The sequence below is a fragment of the Ambystoma mexicanum genome, chromosome 9 (assembly GCF_040938575.1).
Source record: "Ambystoma mexicanum isolate Mex_15411 chromosome 9, UKY_AmexF1_1, whole genome shotgun sequence".
NCBI classification, from domain to species: Eukaryota; Metazoa; Chordata; class Amphibia; order Caudata; family Ambystomatidae; genus Ambystoma; species Ambystoma mexicanum.
In genome coordinates this window covers 1,300,680,843-1,300,704,046 of record NC_090931.1, presented here as the reverse complement: position 1 = coordinate 1,300,704,046, position 23,204 = coordinate 1,300,680,843, and the positions used below count along the sequence as shown (strand labels likewise).

The window sequence follows — 23,204 nt, the reverse complement described above, 5'->3', positions numbered from 1 at the left end:
CGCTTCTTTGCAAAAATAGATGAAATCAGTGTTGCTTGTGGAATAAAAACATTCCAAGTTCATTTCGCTGCACGATTTATACGGGTCGTCATGTACCGCTGCATTCCGTAACAGGGGTTAAAGGTTAAATAGTTCCATTGATTGAGAACTTGTACAGAGCGATACATCGCTTTGCCCCCCATGTGTGAAGGAGAGGTGCGTTAAAAAAAGTTTTTGTCAAATGGGCTAAAAATTCGTGCAAAATTATGTTGAAATTCGATGGTTGAACGTAGGGTAAAAAGGGCCTGTCGAGGACTCCCTGCCCTGCATCAAATGGAAGCTTGGTATTGAGAAATGCTGCAGGTGAAACGTCTAGTTCAGGGGGTCTTCACCCTGCAGCTCTCCAGATGTTATCGACTACTCCTCCCACAATCCCTCACTATTATGATATTTAGTGCTGATGGAGGTTGTTGTCCAAAACATCTGTAGAGCCAAAGGTTGCAGACCTGGGGTCTAGTTGCAAGCTTAGGTACTTGTACAGTGCTGCATGTATGCTGAGCTCGCCGGCATGCTTTCAGAGTGACGGAACAAGACACTACTTGTATATCCATGATTAATCTACATTGGATTACTTCTCTCACAAATAGGGTTGCTTCTCCTATTATGCCACCCGCAAGACAGAGTGACATGTTGCCCCCTGTCCTGGTGGTAGGGTCCCACATGCTGTTTAGACATGCTATGTAAAACCCATGTGGTGCCCCCTTGCCCTTGCACCGGCCTTGTATCCGAGAAGGGGCTTTTCCCACGCTAGATGTACCGGCTTTACTTAAAAGACCCTTGTGATTCTGAGCTTGTAAATCCAGTATCGGGTAATATTATCCCCACCAAAAATATTGCTGTATATATGGTCGCCGGGAACGGCCATATGCGATATTTTTGGTGGGAATAATATTAAAAGCAGGCGTTGCGGGTTTGTCCCCCGCTCCTTTTAAAATAATACAGGGGTTGCAGAGGGTTTCCCCCGCAGGTTCCATGCATTAATATCACCGCAAACATATGGCGATATTTTTGTGGGAATATTAACACATGGAATCGTAAATCCGAGTCCTCCTTTTTGTCTTTGAGGCAGCACTGTTCATATAATTTCTCCTATTCATGTTTGGATAATTTATTTATTTGGATTTGTAGAGCGCACGTCAGCCGGGAGGCATCGTGGTGCTTGTTACAGACATATCTTAGTTGCATATACACAAGTAATACATAATTTACAGGAGCAGGTATGACATTTGTACAAATTTACAGTGCAGTATATTTACATAGATTAGCAAGTGTCACATATTATTGTGCAAGGAAGGAGGTCTTAAGTTTCCTATGAAAAATCGGGAGTGAGTTCTGCGCTCTAATGTCTGCAGGTAGAGCGTTCCAGGACTTGGATTGACTAGTCCTATGTCCTGCAGTGATTCCAAACAAGACTCGAGAAGAGACATTCTGCATAATATTTTGTTTAATCCGATATTCCGGTCGCCCACATTATGGAAGGAGTAGGGAAGGCAAGCAACATGATAACATAGCAGATCCTTAACTGTATGACTCATGCCACATCAGCCAAGGTACTAGCTGAGTCTGCAGAGATTGGTTTTTCGCGTGTACCAAGTCACATGGCCACCTACCTTCCCTAACCAGGCCCCTTCTCTGTCACCAGCAACCCTTGCCCCCACACAGCGATAGCAAGTTAATGTGTCCAAGGTTCACAGAAGCCTGTGTGCTGCTGGCCCAGAGTCCAGGCGCATTCCCTTTCTGTGCATATTCCAGTATCTTTGCACTCCTTATCTCAGTGTTATCAGCTGGCGGTAGGATACAGGGCTCTGCTTTCACTATTTGTGCATCAGCCGGTGTACCACGCTGCCTCTTGCATACCACTGGAGTACCTCCTCGGGCAAGCTTTCTCTTTTCAGGGCCAAGAATGACCACTTCCGCATGGGAGGGAGGAAAATATAACCCGTGTGCATGTCTCGCACAATAACCCGCAAAGACAAACATTCCTGCCCTCGGGTTTACTGTGACGCTGAATTCTGGAAAGTGTCGCAAAGGCCCAGTGAGCGCTTTCATTACAAGCCAGACGTCCTTATCTTCTACCCTGAGCTGGTATTTTGTGAAGCGGTGATTGTGAAATGCACTTCATTTAAAAAAACATGTTTTTGTTATTTAAATCGTACACCCGTTTGGACGTTCATGCAATAACAAGAGCCTGCCTCTTTCAGAATGTGTTCAGAACTGAGTTATGCGTTTGGGGTTGACATTGGTTTGAGTAAGTAGATTTTACCCTGCTTTGAGACCTTTGCCTGCATATCATGGCGCTCTCCCTCCCTCTGTGCCACGCCTCTGGTTTGTTCGCTGTCCTGAACTCGGGAGTCTGCGACTCATTCTAAGTCCTTAGTCCCTCTTTTATCTTTAGATCTCATTCCTTACTTGTATTGTTAGGACTTCGACCAGCGCAAAGACCTCCAGTTCTCCTCGTGTGCTTCCTTGTCACCCGGTTGTGTTCGTACAAACAATAACATCCTAGTCTCTCACAGAGGCATCTTTTTTTCCTGTTGGTGCCCAAACCCCCATGCTGAGTGACGTCTATGAAGAACGTGTCTTGCTGTCACTCGGCATAGTGCTGGTAATGGCACTTCTTTCTCGGACCCTCATTTAGGGTTTTGCAGGGCAGTAAAAGTGGCGGTAACTGGATTTCTGGCACTTTCCCCGCACAGTCCAAATCAGAGTTTCAACAAATGGAAATGTCTCCATTGTTGCTTGGCAGTAATTATCAATCCCATGGATTCGTGTGCTATTTCCAACATGTGGAAGAAGTGAAGGGGTCAGCATGACTCCGTCATGTGGAACCTTCCCGTTACCACGTGCATAACACATGCTGTAACAGTCTTTCCCAAACTCTTCCTGAGCGCCTCCTTGTATTAGGCCTATATTTAGTCAACAGAATGACTGGCTTGCAAAGCTGTCATTTCTCCAAATGACTTCCTTCACCATTTGAATAGAACGGTTTGACCTTCTTAAAAGAAGACTAGAGCGAGAAATGCTGCCACCTTTTCATGTAGCTTCTCAATAAATTGGACTCCAACCCCATTTTCTAGGCATTTCTGGCATCACTTCCTCGTTTTCAATCCCTTTTTTTCCGGGCTACCTAAACCCCGCCCCCCTACACGCTGGAGGTCACTTATCACATGCTTGCGATCAACGTACCCGGGAGACGTGGGTTTGGCCGCCAACTCCCTTTTCTTGTATATGGGCCCACCCTGCCAACAAGGCTTTGCGCCAAATGTTCAGTCTCGGAGTACAAACCGTTGCGACTCACGCAAACGAACTGTGTTCCCAGCATCAACCGATGAGCCCATCAAAATACACTAGAGTGAATAGAAGCCATTGTTCTCAAGCAGAAGCTGACCTTCTGACGGAAGCCATCTTGAAGGGGCTGGCAGCGAAAGCAGCCGTTTTATTTATTTGCTCTATTTTTGGTTGGTGGATGTCAGTACTAACCTGCAGACAGGTGGGCTGCAGTTCAAGTTCTCCGAGGTTTGGGCACCACGCGATTTGTTTTCAGTTAATTAGAGCCTCGACACTGAGGACAAAACAGGAATACAGTCTTTGAGAGCACATTAATTAGTTGGTGTTCCAAAAGCCTGCTGGTGACAGCGCCCCATTGTTTCTTCCTTCGTTCGCCACATTTAGAATGTTGTGCTTGTAGACAGAGGCCCCTAGGGTAGGCTTACATTCGAAGGGATTGTGTCCTCCGACGTATTCCTTATCTTAGATATAAATCCTTCAGCTTTGCTGGCCTCGGATATAAATCCTTCAGCTTTGCTGGCCTCGGAAAATTTTTTCGCCAGAGGGCGCTGCGCGTCGATGATCGCCGAGTCGATGACCCTCGACGGCCTCCGTGCCGACGTCGACGTCATCCTGCCTATAAAGGCCGCGCGCAGCGTCCGTTGCTCAGTTCCGTTTTTCCGCGCTTCGTTGTGCCTCGGAACACCGTTGCTCAGTTCTCGTCAAGATAACGTATATAATAACTACTATTTACCTCGATATCGATGGCATCCTCCTCCGACCCGACGACCCCTCGGTCCGGTTTCAAAAAGTGCCGAGACTGCGGGAAGAAAATGTCGTTGACGGACCCTCACAGGGTCTGTTTGTGGTGTCTGGGAATCACGCACCAGAGTTCGGAGTGTGAGGAATGCCTTTCCATGACGGCGAAAGCCTTGAAGGAGCGTAGGGGGAAGCTCGAGAGAGGTAGGTCAACTTTAACTTCCTCGAAAGCTTCTTCGGTAGAGTCGAGACGTTCGTCTCCTCACCATAAAAAACACTCTCGATCTAGATCACGAAGTGGCTCCCACCACTCGTCGACATCGAGACACTCGAAGAAGAGACGTAGGAGATCCCCTTCGTCATCTTCGTCGAGTTCTCCTGAGAGAGTTCATTGCCCCACAAAACGCAGCTCGCAAGCTGAGTGGGAGGAATTCAGGAAAAAGATGCTAAGCGTCTTCGAGAAAGCGGCCTCGTCCCCCTCGAAGACAGCTGAGGGTGATACCCCGGGTAAAAAACCCAAAAAATCTAAACGCCGCGAGTCGCAGTACCCGGCGGAAAAGTCAACCCGAAAGCGCCTCGAGCCATCGGGAGATAAAGCATCATCGACGCCATCGTCGAAAACTCCTTCGAAACAGAGGTCGGCGCCATCGACGCCGTTGTCGAAGGATTCATCGGCGCATCAGTCGATCGAGTCGACGCCGACGTCGACGCCGATATCGACGCCGGTGAAGGAAAGAACCACGGCTACTCCACAGCCAACGGTTAGACAAAAGACCTCCGACTCGACGCCGAGAACGTCGACGTCGTTCTCGAGCAAGACTCCGATCCTTTCGAGTTCTTCGAGGCCTAGTACACATTTCTCGACGCTTTTCACGGCGCCTTCGAGTACTTTCACGTCGGTGTCGACGACATCGACGTTTTCAAGGCCTGTGATGATGGCTCCTTCTGCATTGGAAATGGGGTTTATACCATTCCAAAAACCAATGTATCCCCCTTTAACCTCGATTTTTGAGGAAAGGGAGGATTCAGACCAAGATATTGATTTACAGAGGACCACATCACCAGAGCCAGAGACTTTCGCCTCTGAGGAAGGAAGATTAAAAAATCTTCAGGATGCACTTCAGGAAGCTAGTGGCTTGGACACTTCTCCTGAAGCAGAATTTATCAAACCAGACCCAGGAGAACATGCGGAGACTCCATATAGAGCTCTGATGTCTAGAATCATAGAATTTATGGGTTGGTCTGCACCTTCTCCTGCCTTTCAGCAGGATGACCTCACTGACATACTGGACAAGGGCCCACAGGAGGATCCTGTGGTTCCATTTCACTCTGCTCTACAGAGAAGGATTTTGACAAACTGGGAAACGCCAGAAATTATCCCGGCAGTAAATAAAAAACTGTCAACAAAATACAGGGTGGCTAGTTCTGACCCTGAATATTTGTCAAAACACCCTACTCCTGAGAGCTTGGTTGTACAGGCTGCAACCTCATCAGGCAGCACATCTGCATACCCCACTGCTCCGCAGGATAGGGATGACAAAAAATATGATGCCATGGCTAAGAAGGTTTTTTTCTGCCTGTAGCATGGCGTTAAAGTCTATTAACGCGACCTGTACGCTCGCTAGGTTCAGCCACACCCTTTGGGAGTGCGCTTCATCAGCGGCTGACTGCCTCCAAGAAGGAGAGGAAAGGGACGCATTTTTAAACATCATCAGGGATGGTAAAGATGCGATGTGCGAGACCCTACAAACTGGCCTAGATTCTGCTGACAGTATCAGCAGGGCCATGGCGGCAAGTACCACAATCCGCAGGCATGCGTGGTTGAGGAAGTCTGGTTTTGCCTCTGACGTGCAGACCAGGCTTTTGAATATGCCCTTTGACGGTTCTACCCTCTTTGGAAAGAAGGCGGATGACAGTTTGGAGAAACTGCAAACGTCCAAGGCAGCAGCCAAGTCATTGGGAGCTGCTATCCGTCAGAATACCTTTCGTCCTTCGGGATCATCGTGGAGAGGACGGTCCTTTCGTTACTATTCCTCATATGGAAGGGGCAGGGGACGACCGGCTCAAAGAGGCCAAGGAAGATTTACCCGTGGTGGACGGGGTAGGGGAAAGAAAGCCGCACCCGCAGGAGCAGGAGCCACTTTACCTTCGGCAACTGCATCAGCCGCTTCAAAACCACTCTGAGGTCTCCCCTCACAGAACACCAGTAGGGGGCAGGTTAACTCACCATCTGACGGAATGGCAGGCTATTACGTCAGATGCTTGGGCTCTGGAGACAGTAGCCCAAGGTTACTGCCTGCCCTTCCTACATATCCCTCAGAGTCATCCACCGGGGAACAACCCTTTGAAGCTTCCAGATCCGCTCCTCTTGCAGGAGGTTTTAGACCTGCTAGAGAAAGGTGCCATAGAACTGGTACCTGTAGCGGAAAGGAACAAGGGTTGGTACTCCCCCTACTTCATAATACCGAAGAAGGACGGAGGACTGAGACCCATCTTAGACTTACGGGAATTGAACAAATTCCTCCGAAAGGACAAGTTCAAGATGGTGACTCTCTCTCAGATCCTTCAGGCCCTCCAGCTTCAGGACTGGTTGGTATCTCTAGACCTCCAGGACGCTTATTTCCATGTGCCGATCCATCCCAGGCACAGGAGATACCTGAGGTTCGCAATTGGCAGCTCTCATTATCAATTTCGAGTTCTGCCATTTGGGCTAACCTCCGCCCCGAGGGTCTTTACCAAGCTAATGTCGGTTGTGGCTGCAAGTCTAAGGAGGGAAGGGATTCATGTCTACCCTTACCTAGACGATTGGTTGATCAGAGCTGTATCTTCGGAACAGGCTCAGAGACAACTAGATTATGTTTGCCACTTCCTTCACAAGCTGGGCTTCTCCCTCAATTTAAAGAAGTCACAGATGATACCATCACAGAGACTCCAATTCATTGGAGCAGTCCTGGACACTTCCCTGGGAAAAGCCTTGCCACCAGAGGTGAGGGCTCGAGATATTCTGCAGATGGTCATCAGATTTCAGAATGCCCAATATCTCCCAGCCTACGACTTTCTGAGGTTGCTAGGCCTCATGGCATCCTGCATATTCCTCGTGCCGGAGGCTCGCCTGAGAATGAGATCCCTCCAGTGGGCACTGAGAACTCAGTGGTCACAGTTCTCAGGAAGGATGACAGATCTCCTTCGGATCCCGGTCAAAGTAGCCCGAGACCTTCAGTGGTGGGCCTGTCGGGAGAACATCCTGAAAGGAGAAATGTTTTGGCAACCATGGCCGGAGATAACAGTAGTCACGGATGCCTCACTCACGGGGTGGGGAGCTCACGCCAACGACTTGACCATCAGCGGTCGTTGGTCTCCATCGGAGTCCAGACTACATATCAACCTGTTGGAGCTGAGAGCCATCAGACTAGCGCTGAAGGCTTTTCTGCCGTCTGTACGGGGAAGAAACGTCCTAATAATGACGGACAATACAGTGGCCATGCACTACCTCAACAAAAGAGGAGGCGTAGGCTCACTACCACTGTGCAGAGAGGCGATGCAGCTCTGGTTTTGGGCAATTCAGGAAGGAATCTCTCTATCGGCAATTCACCTAGCCGGAGAGAAGAACTTGACAGCGGACGCTCTGAGCAGGCAGAGCACAGTCTCTCACGAGTGGGAGATAGCTCAGGAAGTCCTTCAAGAGATCTTCGCCCTTTGGGGAACCCCTCAAGTGGATCTGTTCGCCACCAGTATCAACAGGAAGTGCGACAGATTTTGCTCAAGGGAATTTCCCCCGAGAGGAGCTCTAGGAGATGCGTTCGTAGTGGACTGGGAGTTCCCACTTCTGTACGCGTTCCCTCCGGTCCCTGTCATTCCTCAAATGATCAGGAGGTTGAGAAGGTTTCGGAAGACCATGATCCTAATTGCCCCGGATTGGGCCAGGAGAACGTGGTACCCGGACCTTCTAGACATGTCCATCTGCCCTCCAATTCGACTGCCATACAGAGAGGATCTTCTCTCGCAGAAGGAAGGTCAGGTTCTCCATCCAGCCATCAAGACCCTCAACCTTCACGCTTGGTGTCTGAAAGGTTGAGGTACAAGGATTGGGACCTTCCGGATGATGTTATGGAGGTGTTGCTTTCGGCCAGAAGGCCGGCAACTAAAACTCTATACCGCTGCCGTTGGAACAAATTTTGCAGCTGGTGCAGAGAAAAGAATATTGAACCCTTTTCTTGTGGTACACCTATGGTGTTGTCATTCTTACTTTACCTGGCTAATTCAGGCCTACAGGTTGGCACAATTAAGGGCTATCTCGCAGCGCTATCAATCTTTAAGCGCACTGCAGAGGAGCCTTCATACTTCAAAATTCCATTGGTAATACAATACCTAAAAGGATTAACTAATGTTTATCCCCCGAAACCTTTTCAAGTTCCCTTATGGGATTTAAACCTAATTTTAAACTTCCTAAAGGGTGCCCCTTTTGAACCACTACACTCTTGTTCATTGAAGCTTCTCACCCTCAAAACTGTTTTGCTAATAGCATTGACATCTGCTAGAAGGGTTAGCGAGTTGCAAGCCTTATCGTGTAAACCTCCACATACAATCTTTTACAAGGACAAAGTTGTTCTTCAGGTGAAGCCTAACTTCCTCCCGAAGGTAGTCTCGGAGTTTCACATCACTCAGAAGATTATATTACCTTCTTTCTACCCTCCTCCTCATCCGGGGAAGGAGGAAGAGAGACTGCACAGGCTGGACCCTAAGCGAGCCTTGAGCTTCTATATCAGCAGATTGGCTAAGATCAGACAAGCAGACCAACTCTTTGTAGGTTATGCAGGACATAAGTTGGGCCTTCCAATAACAAAACAAACCATCTCCAGATGGATTATTTTAGCCATTCTGGAATGCTACAAATTGGCAGGAAAGGAGCCTCCTCAAAATCTAAGGGCTCATTCTACCAGGGGTATCGCAACATCCTCAGCCCTTCAAAGAGGGGTGCCAATTCGAGATATATGTGCGGCTGCCACATGGTCGTCCGCACATACATTTACCAAATTCTATAGCCTGGATTCCTCCTCTAGTCAAGAAACTAGATTCGGCAAGGCTGTGTTACACTCTGTCCATTCTGGAAGGGTAACATAACTTTTATTACTCCCGCCTCCAGTCACAATACCACTGCTATGGGAGTCTATCTAAGATAAGGAATACGTCGGAGGACACAATCCCTTCGAAGAACTAGTTACTCTTACCTTGTAACGTTCTTTCGATGGGATGTTCCTCCGACGTATTCCTTATCGACCCTCCCATCCATCCCCGCAGTATGACTTCCTGTGGGTTTGCAGCCTATGCTCCTTCAAGGTGATTAGTCTAATCCAAAAACATTACTGGGGACTACAAAACGGAACTGAGCAACGGACGCTGCGCGCGGCCTTTATAGGCAGGATGACGTCGACGTCGGCACGGAGGCCGTCGAGGGTCATCGACTCGGCGATCATCGACGCGCAGCGCCCTCTGGCGAAAAAATTTTCCGAGGCCAGCAAAGCTGAAGGATTTATATCCGAGGCCAGCAAAGCTGAAGGATTTATATCTAAGATAAGGAATACGTCGGAGGAACATCCCATCGAAAGAACGTTACAAGGTAAGAGTAACTAGTTCTTCTTTCTGTATGTAGCGGAAGGGAGTTTGGAAAAACCCATCAAAAACCAATATGGTGTTGAATAAGTAGATATTTACCTCATTGGCGCCTTTTAGAGGCATCTGCTTGTTTGCTGCTCCTTTTGACCCCTTTGAATTGCTTTTCAAACCGTAAAAGTGAGCCAACTGCGTACTGGTGCAACCGATCCACTGGGCAGATTCTAGCAGTGTACCGCTGTGTTCCTTGCTCATCCCATCAGAACCGGCGGCCATCTTACTTCTCTGCTTAGCTTCTCCCTGCCTGCTGATCTCTGTTCCCGGCCTCTCTTCTTCCTGCAGGGCCCTGCTCTCCTCTCACGTGTCTATGCCTCCAGCCCCCTTCTCCCTCAGCCTCTAGCCACAATGAGCCTCAGTATGTCTGAGTCCATTGCAGTGCCTATCCTGGTTAGTGCCCTTGACGGCCTGTTCCACTTTTCTTTACCCCTTCACCTCCGTTGCATTATGTAGCCTGGGTGTGTCTAGCATTTATTCCCGGCCCTGGCAGCAGGCCTAGCTGGTAGCCTCCCTGATCCCTGGAAGGCCCTCGTTTGCTTGGACCTTACAGGCTGGGCTGGGCGGGGCGGGGCGGGGCGGGCCTCAGCAGCTGTGTTTGCGCTTGGACTTGGCTAAAACCATGCATATTTTTTGTAGCTTTTGCTGGTTATAGTAGGTCAGTGATTTTGCCGGTTATCATTCACTGTTCATTAAAAAGCCGAAAAGTACATTTTAAAATCGTTAAAAAAAAATCTACAATATGTGTGTCTTTGTCAAAGGTGGTGTGATATCGCTTCCTAAGGTTTCAACAAGGGGTTCATGATGCCTCTTCTTGTAGCCAGTTGTGTGAAATTGACACCGCTGATGAGATTTTCTCCTGAAAGTTCTGTTACCCCCGCACTATTTTAAGCAAGTCTTCTTGAATGTGTTATCAACCTGGCTGCAGCGGGGAAGCAAGCTCTTGTTGGGGTCACCCAGTGAAGGATCGGTTACTGAATGATAAGATTGTTTTTAAATAGTTGGTGCACAGGGGCAATTGCTTGAAAATGTAGGTTGAGCAATACACTATTCGCTTAAGTGTGGGGGGGGAGCCTTTAACGATTGGGCATGTCGTAAAGAATGGACACTTTTTGGCCCTGCAGCAGCAAAGGATAGAATGAATTGAGAACTCATGTGAAAGAGGCAGTCGGACGTCTATGAATAGGCGCCTGACCCAGACTTTGTGAAGCGATTGCTGATAGGAGATGATTGACAATAAGGCCCATTTTACTAGCATGAAAAGGATGCTTTCATGCATTGAGGTTTTAACTGTTCATTTATTGATCAAAGGGAAGTCCAGTCCAGAAAATTGCTCATTGGGCCATTTTTGCTCCCAGAATAATTACCTCCTGTTAAAGAAATCATATTACTCTGTTTCATTATTGGGTGAAATAAAGATTGTTCTGTTCGAGCCAGGACGCGGGAGCTGCTGCAGTTAGCCTGCATCTTCATGATTGTAAAAATGAACTCCTGAGATTCTGCGTGGGGACTACTGCATGTATATATATATAGCCATTCACAAAAGTCCCTCGTGCAGATGTGGGTCTGATCGACAGTGCATACCCGAAAAAGCCATAATGACTCAACTGATTTCTTTCATGCAATGAGCAATTAACTTATCCAATTAGCGCTCTACAAATAAACATCCGTCCGAATAAATTAAGCACCATTATACTGAGTGATTGTTTCACTAGTTATTTTCAATGATACAACTACATAACTATAGAATGTGTTATATTAAACAAGTAAAAATGTTTATTATGATTATATGGGATTCCACATTGTGGGTGAGGTCCTGCTAACCCAGCCTTCTCATTGGTCCAGACTCCAGGTGTGTGAGCAGCCGTAGGGGCAGTGTTCTCCCCGAGATTAGTAAGCCAGTGGCCGCCTAATGTGGCTAACACTTCCTGCTTAGCAACATTTTTCTGTTCAACAGGAAGCGGGTGTCGGACCATCACAAAAAAAAAAATTGTATTTGAGGTAAATGAAGAAAAATTATCTTTGGCAAAGAAACAGACAAAAATAAGGACATTTGGCGCTTTTAGTCTTTTAAAAAATCGTAATAAAAACCTTGGATGGTCTAAAGGACTGATTTGGCCTTCAAGGGATTATAAGGTAATGTCGGACAGAAGGAGCGGCCCGTTGGAGGGAGGGGCAGTTTGTAAGTAGCCAGGAAATGGCCAGGGGCATGAACTGAGGTCAAATCAAATGTAAAATTGCCGGGCCATGGCTAGCGATAACATTATTTTTTTCATGCTCCCCGGTGTTACCTGAGTGACATAACTTGTTTTGGGATCAATGCTGTATCTTAGGGTAAAAACGTTTGATTGTTAAACCAAGTACCTAAATAAAAAAAAGAGAGGAAAGAAAAAAAGAAAACAAAAGCAGAACAAACAAAGCAGCCACAGTTAAATTAGCAGATCTCACTGGATTTAATAAATTAGCCGATCTCACTGGATCGAATCCATTAGCAGATCTCACTGTATTTAATAAATTAGCAGATCTCACTGGATCGAATCCATTAGCAGATCTCACTGGATTTAATAAATTAGCCGATCTCACTGGATCGAATCCATTAGCAGATCTCACTGGATTTAATAAATTAGCCGATCTCACTGGATCGAATCCATTAGCAGATCTCACTGGATTTAATAAATTAGCCGATCTCACTGGATCGAATCCATTAGCAGATCTCACTGGATTTTATATTGGCCCAGTGTAGCAACTAGTAGGAATTTTCTTGAAACATATTTTTTCGGCTCCTTATTCACATCTATTGTTCAAGGATGTGGGCCCCAAAGGGAACCCCAGCTTTGTTCCTGCTCTTACCAATAGTTAGTTTTGCATTAAATGCCACATCAAATGAACCTGCACTGACTATGCAAAGATGTGTTCATGTGAAGGATCTCGCAATGCACCAGAGAGATGCATTCTTTGTCTCTCTCCATCTCAGAAAATTGCACGTTTTGCATATCGGGTCTGGAAGTGAGCATTTTAGCCGGCCATACTTGGATGAATTGATTTTGCAGGCCATGTCTTCAAGTGCAAGTCTTTAGCTATCATTCTGGAACTGGAACCCTATCGCAGCCATCTCTAGAAGTGGGAAGTGAAGTCTAGAAAGGGAGGTCTTTGGGTGTCGTGTGGAGGCGGAAGCCTTTGTGCGTCCTGTCTGGAAGTCAAAGTGTGGGCTGGTGTCCTCTCGAAGCGGATGTCTTGGGATGTGAGTTGTGACCATGGAAGTTGTTATGCGTCATGTCTAGAAGTTGAAGCCTTTGGGTTGTCCCATCTGGAAGGGATGTGGCGAAGTCACCAGGTGTCATCTATAGAATTTGAACTCTCTGCATGAGAACTATTGAAGTGGAAGTCTTTGTTGTCATATTTGTAAGTGGCAAACCTTGGCCATCATAACCCCTGGTGTGTTTTTTTTCTGCAGACGGATACTCAACCTCGAACCATGAAAACGGTGGCAAGTCTGAATCAGTGGCCAACTTACAGCATCAGTCGTCTTTGAACTCCATCCAGAGCTCACCTGGCCCGAAGCGCTCCACAAACACGCTCAAGAAGTGGCTGACGAGTCCAGTGCGCCGGCTCAACAGCGGCAAGGCCGACAGCAACATGAAGAAGCCAAAGAAAGGACGGGAGGGTCGCAAGAGCTTTGACCCCGGATCACCCAAACCGGGAGATGACTCCACGCCTCAGGGAGACAGCGCTGATGAGGTATTTCCCTTTCCATGACTATCAGCTCGTCACTGTTCATCAGCAGGCACATATGGACATGTTTTAAAGAAACTAGGCTTCACTTCATGTTGCAGTAATAAGTTGTTCAGATATGTCCAATTGTGGCAGGAAGATTGACATGTGTAACTCGGCATAAACCTCATATGAGCTCGAAAGACGTTTCCTTTGCAATATATTGGGGATCCCATTAATTTAAATTGCATCTTGTTCAACTTCAATGTTTGTCGTAGTTAAAGTATATTCTGGCAGATGTGCAAGGAAAAACAGTCATGCAGAATTGCGGAGTTTGTATTTGTTCTTTACCAGGCTACCTGCCCATGCATCTCACTAGTTTTGTGCACTCAAACCAGCCTGTTGCAGCCCGTGGTTTCAACACCCTTGCTCCAGAAGTAGTCACTCACCGGCTGAACAGACCGAACACCGATCGGCTTATGATGCCTCTTTTGCTGGCTCTCCTTGCCGATGCTTCTGTTGCTCATTGTGCTGCGGTCTGCATTGCTGCATGTTGTTTGCTTTGCCCATGTACATACAAAACCTACTTTGTTTCATTTCCTTTGAGGGTGTAGGAGGGTCCCTGAAGCAGATGGAGGCTTTAGGAAGCGTTCTCTGGCCTTGATAGGAAAATTGTTGCTATTGTGGTTCTATTCAGTCAGCTTTAATACTTTCCCATTGTCATATCGGGCGTGCTGTAAGCAGCTTGTTTGTTTTTCTACATAGATGCCAAATTGCAGTCTTTTAGAGAGGAGGGAGTGTTATCTTTTTGTAGGACGACTCCAGCCCTCCTCTGTCTCTCTCTTACTCTTTCACCCGTTTCGTTCACTCCCATTATTTCGCTCTCAACCCTATCTTCATCATTTTTTCTTCTCACTAGTCCCCCAACTTAGCTCCCTCTTATGTGTCTTTCCCCTTGCACCTATCACTGTCTTTCACATGTTTTCTTCACTCCCCCATCTTAACTTCTTCTTTTTATTCCGTACCACAACTTCCTGTCACCCCCATTTCTGCTGTCACTAATTCCACCCACATCATCTTCGTTCCATGGTCACCCCACTTTCTTGACCATCTTGTTTTTCTTCCACCATTTTCTCACTCTTTCCAGCCCCCTACATTTTGTCCCTCCCTTGCTTTTCCTAATCACTCCCTCATTTCCCCCTTTTTCTCACTCCCTTCTGCCCTCCTCCTTCAATTGTCATCCCTTTCCCTACTCCCTCTATTCCGCTTCCTTCCTTTCCTTTCCTTCTCTGTTCTTTTTTTCTCTTCATTGTCAATTTTCATAAGGTCTAGCATTACTTTAGCCGTAGACCTTCACGGGGAAAGGGAAGCACGTTTCTTTGTTGGATGCAATCTTCACTTTCGAATTCCTGCACTCGTTCGATTATCATGGTTCTTACTGCGGCCTCCAGCATACTGTCTGAAATTACGCAAAGGTAGGTGTTAAATTGCCAGTTGCTGTTGGATCATTCCTGCATGGACTGACTTGAACGACGATCGCTCGATAAAGGGATGTGGTGGGGGCGCTTAAGCAGACGTCTGACAATTGTGTTTTGTGGTTGCAGAAGACGAAAAAGGTCTGGGTGGACGATGAGCTCGATGAAGAATCCCACACGCCCCTTCCTCCGCCAATGAAGATTTTCGAAAATGACCCTACTCAGGATGATCTGGTAGGTGTTCACGCATCGGGCTGTAGAGTGGCCCTTGCTCCGTTGATGTACGTATGCTGATGCGTTCTTTTATCCTAAGCTGGTGAGTTCAGTTGAGAATAGGCTCTACAAGGTACTCCTTATTCTCTCTGAATGTGTGGTAAGTTTGTGACAGTGCCCGCTATGAGTACTCTGCTGTCCCGTGCAGACGATTAACCTCGTTCTTTGGTAGCCAGAAATAAAGGAATGCTGATGGTTTCACAGGGTGAGGTGCCATTCACAAGGCCCCCATGCTGCTTGCAAGGGGGCAGATGTTTAAGCCTTGATATCTTGAGTACGTTCACATGTTGTATTGGGAGATCAGGGAGGATTTTGTTTCATTAAAGCCCCCTGCAGAAAGCTAGTCTGCTTTTATTTGAGCTGTATCTCCCAGAAATGAGTGCCCAACCACTCTGCCCACTGCTGTCACTTTCCACACGCTGTGTTAGTGGCAAAAACCCCAAAATGGAACATTAGCGAAGTGTTAGGCTTGAGACGAGGCTGAAATACTGCTGTTGGGAAAGGTGATACAGAGGGGGTGAGGGGCGTAGATTATGTGGTGAAAAGAACAGGATTAGGAAACCCTGGAGCCAAGAGTTGAACTGAATAGTTGAACGGAGTAAAGTATGAATGTCGATGAGCAAGCAAATGCTAACCTAGAGTGTTCAAGCAATATGGTGGCCAGTAGTGTATAATAATGGTGTATAGTGTATCTGTTAAAGAATCTAAACATTACCCTTATACCCAAAATGATTTATACCCCTTTCCCCCCTAAAATGTGCTCTCATTTAGTGCATTTTGTGATATCAGTGAAAAATGTAAAACTGGCCAGTTGAGTCCTCACCTGTGTCACTATTTGGCATGGAGAGGAGCAACCAATTTGCAATGCCTATGCTGTAAACATCCTTTTCTAACACACTGTACGTACCAGTCACTTGAGTAAGCACTCAAGCCCCAGGCCACCCGTAATGGGGACGGTGAAATTCTCTGTATGGCCCTCTCCAGTTGGTTTTCATAGGCAGGTGGCGACGCGTGCTTGATCATGGAAATGTAAGCTCATGGAGACCCCACATTTGATGCACTGTGTTGTGCTTTGTGAGAAATAGCATATCATTCTGGGTTCCAAGGTTCTAGGGTACCTCCATCAGTCGGGCACCCACTGTCGCACCATCAGGAATCTGAACTCAATTGTTGGATCACAATCCAGTAATTGTGGTAAAAGTGGTTTAAAGAACAGTGGAAGCTCTCGAAGCACAACGCCACAGTTTCTGGTGTGCGCTTTAACCACCATGGAAACTTCCACAGGATTTTTCGTTCTTTCAAAAATACCTGAAACACATCTTGTTTTTGGGGTTCTTCAGCTAGCAAGAAGCGACAGGGATCGCAGTTGTGCGTTCCGTCATGCTCCCCCTTAAACCATGCGGTTTTCCAACCATCAAATGTATGTCTACCACTTCACCCTGCTGTGATGGTGAATGCAACTCTTATTTGTACCAAAGGACATGTTTTAAGGCTGTTTGGAACCTCGACAGTGGCCATGTTCTTTGTTTCGGTGTTGGATCTTCCAGTGGAACAGCGTCGGAGGTGAGAAGCAGCGCAGAGGGGATGGGGCAGATACCTTGGAAGCCATTCAGAGCGGAGTGTGCAGGTGTGGACCAACAGGAGATGGAGTTAGCCAGAGAAAGGGGGGAGGGCGCTAGGCTAAACCTATATACAGTAAGCAGTGTTCCAAGTAAGATTTTGAAGTGTAGATATTTTGACTCGCTATTTTTTAAAATTAGGAGTAAAATGATTTTCCAGGGAGTAAAAATGTGAGTTCCATTTCCAATGGGAGTATTTTACAAGCAAGTAAAATGTTTTAACTGTGAAAGAAATGTTTTTGCACCTAGTTATTAGCGCACACTAATGGATACGTTTGTACCTCTTCAGATCAGGCAGTAACAATAACAGAATTTGTTCCTGAGTTTTATGTGCATGTCCAAACATATCCCTTTAGCTGTGTGGGTGAAAGCAGAGGGACAAGCTCCTATGGGTTTGTTTGCAGTTTTTAGTTGGGGAGTATTTTGACTCCCTAATTTTCTTTTTTTTTGGGAGTATTTGCCTACTTTTAAGGCAGTAAAAGTGGCCGATAAACCCCGTACTTGTAGGGCGGGTAGTAAGGGTGTGCGCTGAGAAATATGAAGAAGCGTTTTATGTAGAGTATGGGGCGCATTCTCTCGCTCTGCGCCCACTTATCTTACTTTTACACTTAGTAAACTGTTGACATTTGCTGAATGTGCAGTGCATTCAGGCCCTTCGCTCTTTGCCCCTATTGGTAGCACGCCTTATCTCTCCGATACACAAAGCGCTATTTTATCACGTTACTTTTAATGAGCCTTTTTTTTTTCCTCAACAAAAGGGCAGCATGTCTCGGTGTATTGGAGGCAGAGTCCAGGCCTGCTGGATGTATGACCTTGTTTGTGGCTACCATCCAGATAAAGGATTGTATTTGCACTTTAGGGAGCACAGTGTTTTTTGTATTGTTTGCATCATGCGTTATAAATTCTCGCATACAGTCGACTTTGGCATTGCACGAACTGCAGGCGCTGCCTCGCATTGCTGGCCCCCTGTGCACACCGCACCTAGCTTAGTGTCAAGTGGAGGTTACTAGAGAGAGAGTGGCTACTCCGCACGCAGATGTCTTTCCCACACACCCTGTGCTTCGTCGCAGGAGAAACATACACTTTATTGCTGTGTTACAGATTGCTATATCTTACCTTTAGACACTTTGTTTTAGTAAAACTGGTTTGTTCATAAGGTATGTGTGGTGGCCCCAATGAACACATGACACTGGATTGGGGTACAGTTGTTTATTCTGACATCTTGCATAAACAAATGGGAGAGCGGATGCTCCCAGTTCATGGAGTAGTACTCACAGTTCAGCCCTATTGCAACAGTGCATTTGGCGTCACTGCACTGATCACACAATGGATGGTATTTACATCCTCTACCTGCTAGAGCTTACAGTCAGCCACGGAATTACGCTCTGCAGGTACAGGCATCTGCCTCTGGTGCAGACTTTAGTTCTGGTGTGTGTTCTCAGCTTAAAGGAGGAGCGCTGATGCCCGACCGCCCTTCTGGTGCCTCGCTCCACGTCTGCCGGATTTCCGGCCCGTTGCAAGCTTCCCACGCGTAGTCTTGCGAGATCTCGGCTCTGCGAGATCTTGTGTCATAGGTCCTCAGAGTATGCTAGAAAAGCAGTGCATCTTCGAATTCTAGATGTTGTTTCATGGCAGTGAATAGTGTTAGTTGGAGCATGGGGGCAGTGTCACTGAACAGACAATTGATATTGCATCATTCGCCCATGTCGGCCACACACCACCGTTCCCAGCACGTGTGGGAGAAATTGTCCGATGACCGTGGAATAGGGCACGCTTGTCAGAATGTGCCTCGTTGTTGTGCATGTGGGAGGTCGATATTTTTGTATGAAAAAATTGATTTTTATTTTTATATTTGCAAGTGCAGCATCCTGTACTACTGGGTCTAGAAGACTGTTTTCCTCAGCGCACATGTATGTGTGTAAACACATGTCTGTGTTTATCACTAAGCGCAACTTTGGGACTGACCAGTCTGCTTTAGACTTCATGTAGTAAAAAAAAAAAACACCATGGAAAATATTCCTGCAAATAGTCACAACATCAGGGCCATTGTCCACCAAGATGCGGGTAAGGCTGCTCTTCTCGCCTTTGCAACTGGGAATCTTGATTTCCAAAACAGATTCTCATTCTAGACATTTTATGTCGGCAAGAATGTTAGTTGCTGCACATTGCAAGTCTATATCCCCTCCCCCAAACAAAAACAAATGGAACATCCCAACAAGTCCACTAAGGGAGCGGTAGCGTAGGGCAATATAGGAAAAGTAGATATTCATCGACTATTCTGGTCCCAGATGGGGGGAGACCGACTTTCAGAGCCTTGGATCTGCTTGTCTGGCAACCCACTACAGGACTTGGGACTATTGCGTGACATTAAGCAAAATCAAGACACCTATACTGAATCGGGGCCATTACCCAAGAAGACCTCCGAGCGAGGGTAGGAAAGCTGTCGGAAGGCCGCTTAATGTTGCACTGGGTTGCATCAGTTTGGCCTGTTATCAGACACCGTTTTCTTAGGATCTGCTGTTAACCATCTCTTTATTTCCTTCTGTAGACCCTCCTCCCCCTAAATGGGCATACGTGGAAGTATTGATATTAAACATTATTTAGAGTTTTACAAAATAAATAGTATCATAGAAGAAAATCTCTGGGTTTTACTTTTAACTCTGCTCTCGCTTCATAATGCCCAGTGGATACGCTTACAAAGGCTTGAGTGACAGATTTGTTCTTAAATGAAAAGTGCAAAGTATTTCATTCAGCGACGTTCAGGCCACTGATCAGTCTTTGATGCCTTCGTTTCTAGAGTGGCCTCCTGCCCTCAATGGATCTTTCGCAGAAGCATCTGAAGCATTGCTTCTCATCGGCGGACACACATCCAATTTGATCATCTCCATTTATTTCACTTCAACCTGTTACTCTTGCACATCTGGGTTCAGTTTAAACAATGTGCCAGATGCTGACCCAAAGGTTTACCCACTCCTGGCTGGCAAATTACAGTTATCAAGTGCTTCTCTTGTCAATTATAGAAATGACCTCTGAAACCTGTGTGTTCCAGGGTTCTGACTACCATGCTATGTGGTGTGCCCCAAGGCTCCTGCCTCTCCCCCACCCTCTACAACATCTTTACCCGCCCCCTCTTCCTCATCCTTGACGCCATGGGCATCTCTTACACCAACTACGCCGGCGACACTCGGATCCTTCTCACATTAACAGGTGACTATGACACTGACTGTGCGACTCTCAACAACTTATATAACACAATCCAAATGTGGATGGCTATCAACGGCCTCTGTCTTAACTCTGATGAAACTGAGCTCCTACTCGTAGGATCACCTGACACCCTGAAGAAACTTGACGCCCAGTATAGTCACTTTACTATTGACTCAATCAAAATTCCAGTACTAGACACGGTAAAAACATTAGGCGTCTATCTAGACTCTAACTTATCCATGACCAGACAAGTAAACGCAATCGCCTCCTCTGCTGCTTACCATGCTAAACTCCTCAACGCAATCAGACCTTATCTGTCAAAAGACTCATGCACCAACATAGCCAGAGCCATAACTGGCTCACGGCTAGACTACTGCAATGTTCTTTTCCTAGGGACCTCCAACAAAAACCTTGAGAAGCTGCAAGTAATCCAGAACAGAGCCCTGCGTGCTGCACAAGGCATTGCCAAGAAAGAGCACATCACTGCCGCCAGAAAAGCATCCACTGGCTTCCCATAAGGGAAAGGATCATTTTCAAAGCGCTAAGTATCACCCACAAATGCATCCACCTCTCGGCCCCAGTGTACCTATCCCAGAGAGTCCACCCGGTCTCCTCCTTGAGACCCACTAGGACACCATATGCCAATATGCTTTCTGTACCTAGGGTAAAAAGAGCTAGAGCAGGGGGCGCCAGCTTCCCTTACCTTGCTGCCTTACACTGGAACACCCTTCCCACCTCTCTGCGAGCTGAACCTTCACTGACTGCTTTCCGCAAAGCCATGAAAACTTCCTTGTTCACCTAACCAACACCATATGTTCAAGCTCTCATGTATGATGTATGATACCTCCTATCGCTGAACACAGGATCCTGCCGCACTGTAACCCATGGCACAACCTGTACTCATTGTAACTAAGTGCATCTACAAGTAACAGCGCCACAATGCCCCTGGGCTGCCTGTGCGCTATATAAATGTAATAAAGAAATAAATACCCTTATTTCCAAAACAGGCTTTTACACTCTGGCAGGTTTCTGCCCACTGTAAAGATAGTCCCACTCAGGCCTCATAGTTTCCACTCACCACTTTGGAATCATAGTTCACTCTTTGCCAGTAAGAAATGTTGTGCTTTGGTGGGGGCAGCCCACTGATTGTGCCCGATTAGTAGCTTAGGTCGTCAAATGTTCACTTTTCTTTTACTTGGCACTGAAGACCTCCCTTTCACTCTTACTTTTCCTTCAAGTCTTTTAATTCCAGTGAATGTAATTTGATTTCTTTTGCTTTCACCCTCTCTATTATTTTGTTTTGTTGTATTTTCGTTCTTTGTTCTCCTTGCCCCTCTTTTTCTGTTTCTTGTATTGGGAGTGAGTTATTCTTTTTGAACACCTGCTCTGCATTTTGTATTACCTGTGCACCCTCGGGTTATGGCTGGGATTTATGAAAGTGATAAATAGATGTTACCTCCGAACAATCGCAAATGAGATGACTTGCTAAAAGCATCTAGGCTGAGTCCATCATAATCTCTCTTTGGAACTCTTTTGCTCGTGCATTGCCCATCAGCACTGTGAACAGAGATGATGCCCTGCGGCCTTTTGATCGATGGTGCATACAGCCGTTTTTGAGAGCCCATCTCTGCTTGCTCAATGGCTTGCTCCAATATATGGGCACTTCAGGTTGGATGTTATGCAGTAGAATGGTCTGTGGTTAAGTGTTTGCACTTAAATAATTAAGATGTAGTTCCTGTCTGTAGTACCTGGTCTGATGCTTCCCTAACTTTACAGCTTGTGGAAACCACATCCTCTTCTCTTTATCTTCAGTGCAAGTCATACACTGATGGAAAATGCACCCAGAGGCTCTGCTCCCAGCAGCGATGCAGTATGGAGGGTGCCCTTGGGGAGAGAAGTCTGTGGCTCAAGGCCAGATCAGTGGGCATGTGGATGCTGGCTGGTTGACATTCATTTGCATCCGATGTTGGTGTTCTTGATGGGCCACTCAAAGCATGCAGCAGTATGGGTGGGGAATACTTCTTTCATGCAAATTGATGCAAACTGTTCACCATGGAAGGCTCTTTGTGCTTATGAGAAAAGCGGAACCTTCTCTTGAAATGGATCACAGTCACTTCTGTGCTTTCCTCTGCATAGTAGGGTTTGGTGGTGGTGGCGGCGGTGGCGCCTCTCCATGGCACTGGCAGCATTTTACCGCACAGTGGGAATTTTGTAAATCCTCTGAGTCTCTGAGCGAGCCGACCAATTCTCAGGTGAATTTTAAGATAAGGCTAAAAAATCGTATGTGTTAGAGTGTTTGGCGGTAAAGGGTCTGCCACAACTCGGAGCATCTTCAAGCACAGATTTATGAGTTGTGTGATGGAAGCAGCACTGGATGTGCCTCCATAAATGCTGCCATTGCCCTTCTGGTTTGCATGTACCTCCGATGGAAAATTGCCCGTCATAAACTCCATAATGATAACCGTGAACGGCAGAGAGGACCAGAAAGAAGTAAACTATAATCTGAAGGAGCAAAACCCTGACATCTCAACCTGTTAATTGCCAAAAGGTCTATTGAATTGTCTAAGTCTTTTTTGAGGGATGAGACCTTACGCAAGACACCCCAGTGAGGATTGTAAGGGCAAATGATCATTGGCAAGCAACCAATCGGAGAGCCAGCAGGATATGATGTGGTGTCATGGTGGGATTGCAAGACTGAAAAGAAAAGGGCAATGTTGTGTGGAGCAGGATGGGGAAGTGGCTACAGCAGTTAGTTGTGCAAGTACCTATTGGTATTACTCCTAATTGGAAAATGGTGTCTCAGTGCAGCAACTAACCGTATTGCAAACGGATGGTGAAGAGATGCCAACACATAAGGAGTTTAAAGCATTGGGGCCAGAGGTGGCAGGGTTTGGGAAATGGTGTGAGGTTTTGGGAGCTTTGAGAAATTCTTGTGGAGTCTCATCTTTGGGAGATGCTAGTGTCACTTTGGGCAATGGTGTTGGTGCTTTGGGAGATGCTGTAGGGTACTACTTGAGCTTTAGTGGGGCTTGAGAGAGGCTGATCTAGATTGAGGATATCCTGGCAGCAACAGTAACTAACAACTTAAATCGGTAGATGAAGACATGAGTTTTCTGAGGAATGGAGCACACACAAACGCTCAGCTATCCGGTTCTTGCAGTCAGAGACATGAATCAAATGCTGGTGGAATTTT

General features: G+C 46.6%; 1 protein-coding gene across 8 annotated transcripts in view; it reads left to right on the top strand.

Moving 5' to 3' along the window:
* The window catches only part of KALRN (kalirin RhoGEF kinase), a 1,827,638-nt gene that overhangs the window by 1,522,317 nt on the left and 282,117 nt on the right, over positions 1-23,204 (top strand). For all 8 annotated transcript variants that reach the window (XM_069616662.1, XM_069616664.1, XM_069616661.1 and 5 more), the window contains 2 exons: positions 13,184-13,467; positions 15,045-15,149. In XM_069616662.1, the coding sequence (XP_069472763.1) occupies positions 13,184-13,467; positions 15,045-15,149 (389 nt within the window). The remainder of the gene's footprint in view (positions 1-13,183; positions 13,468-15,044; positions 15,150-23,204) is intronic.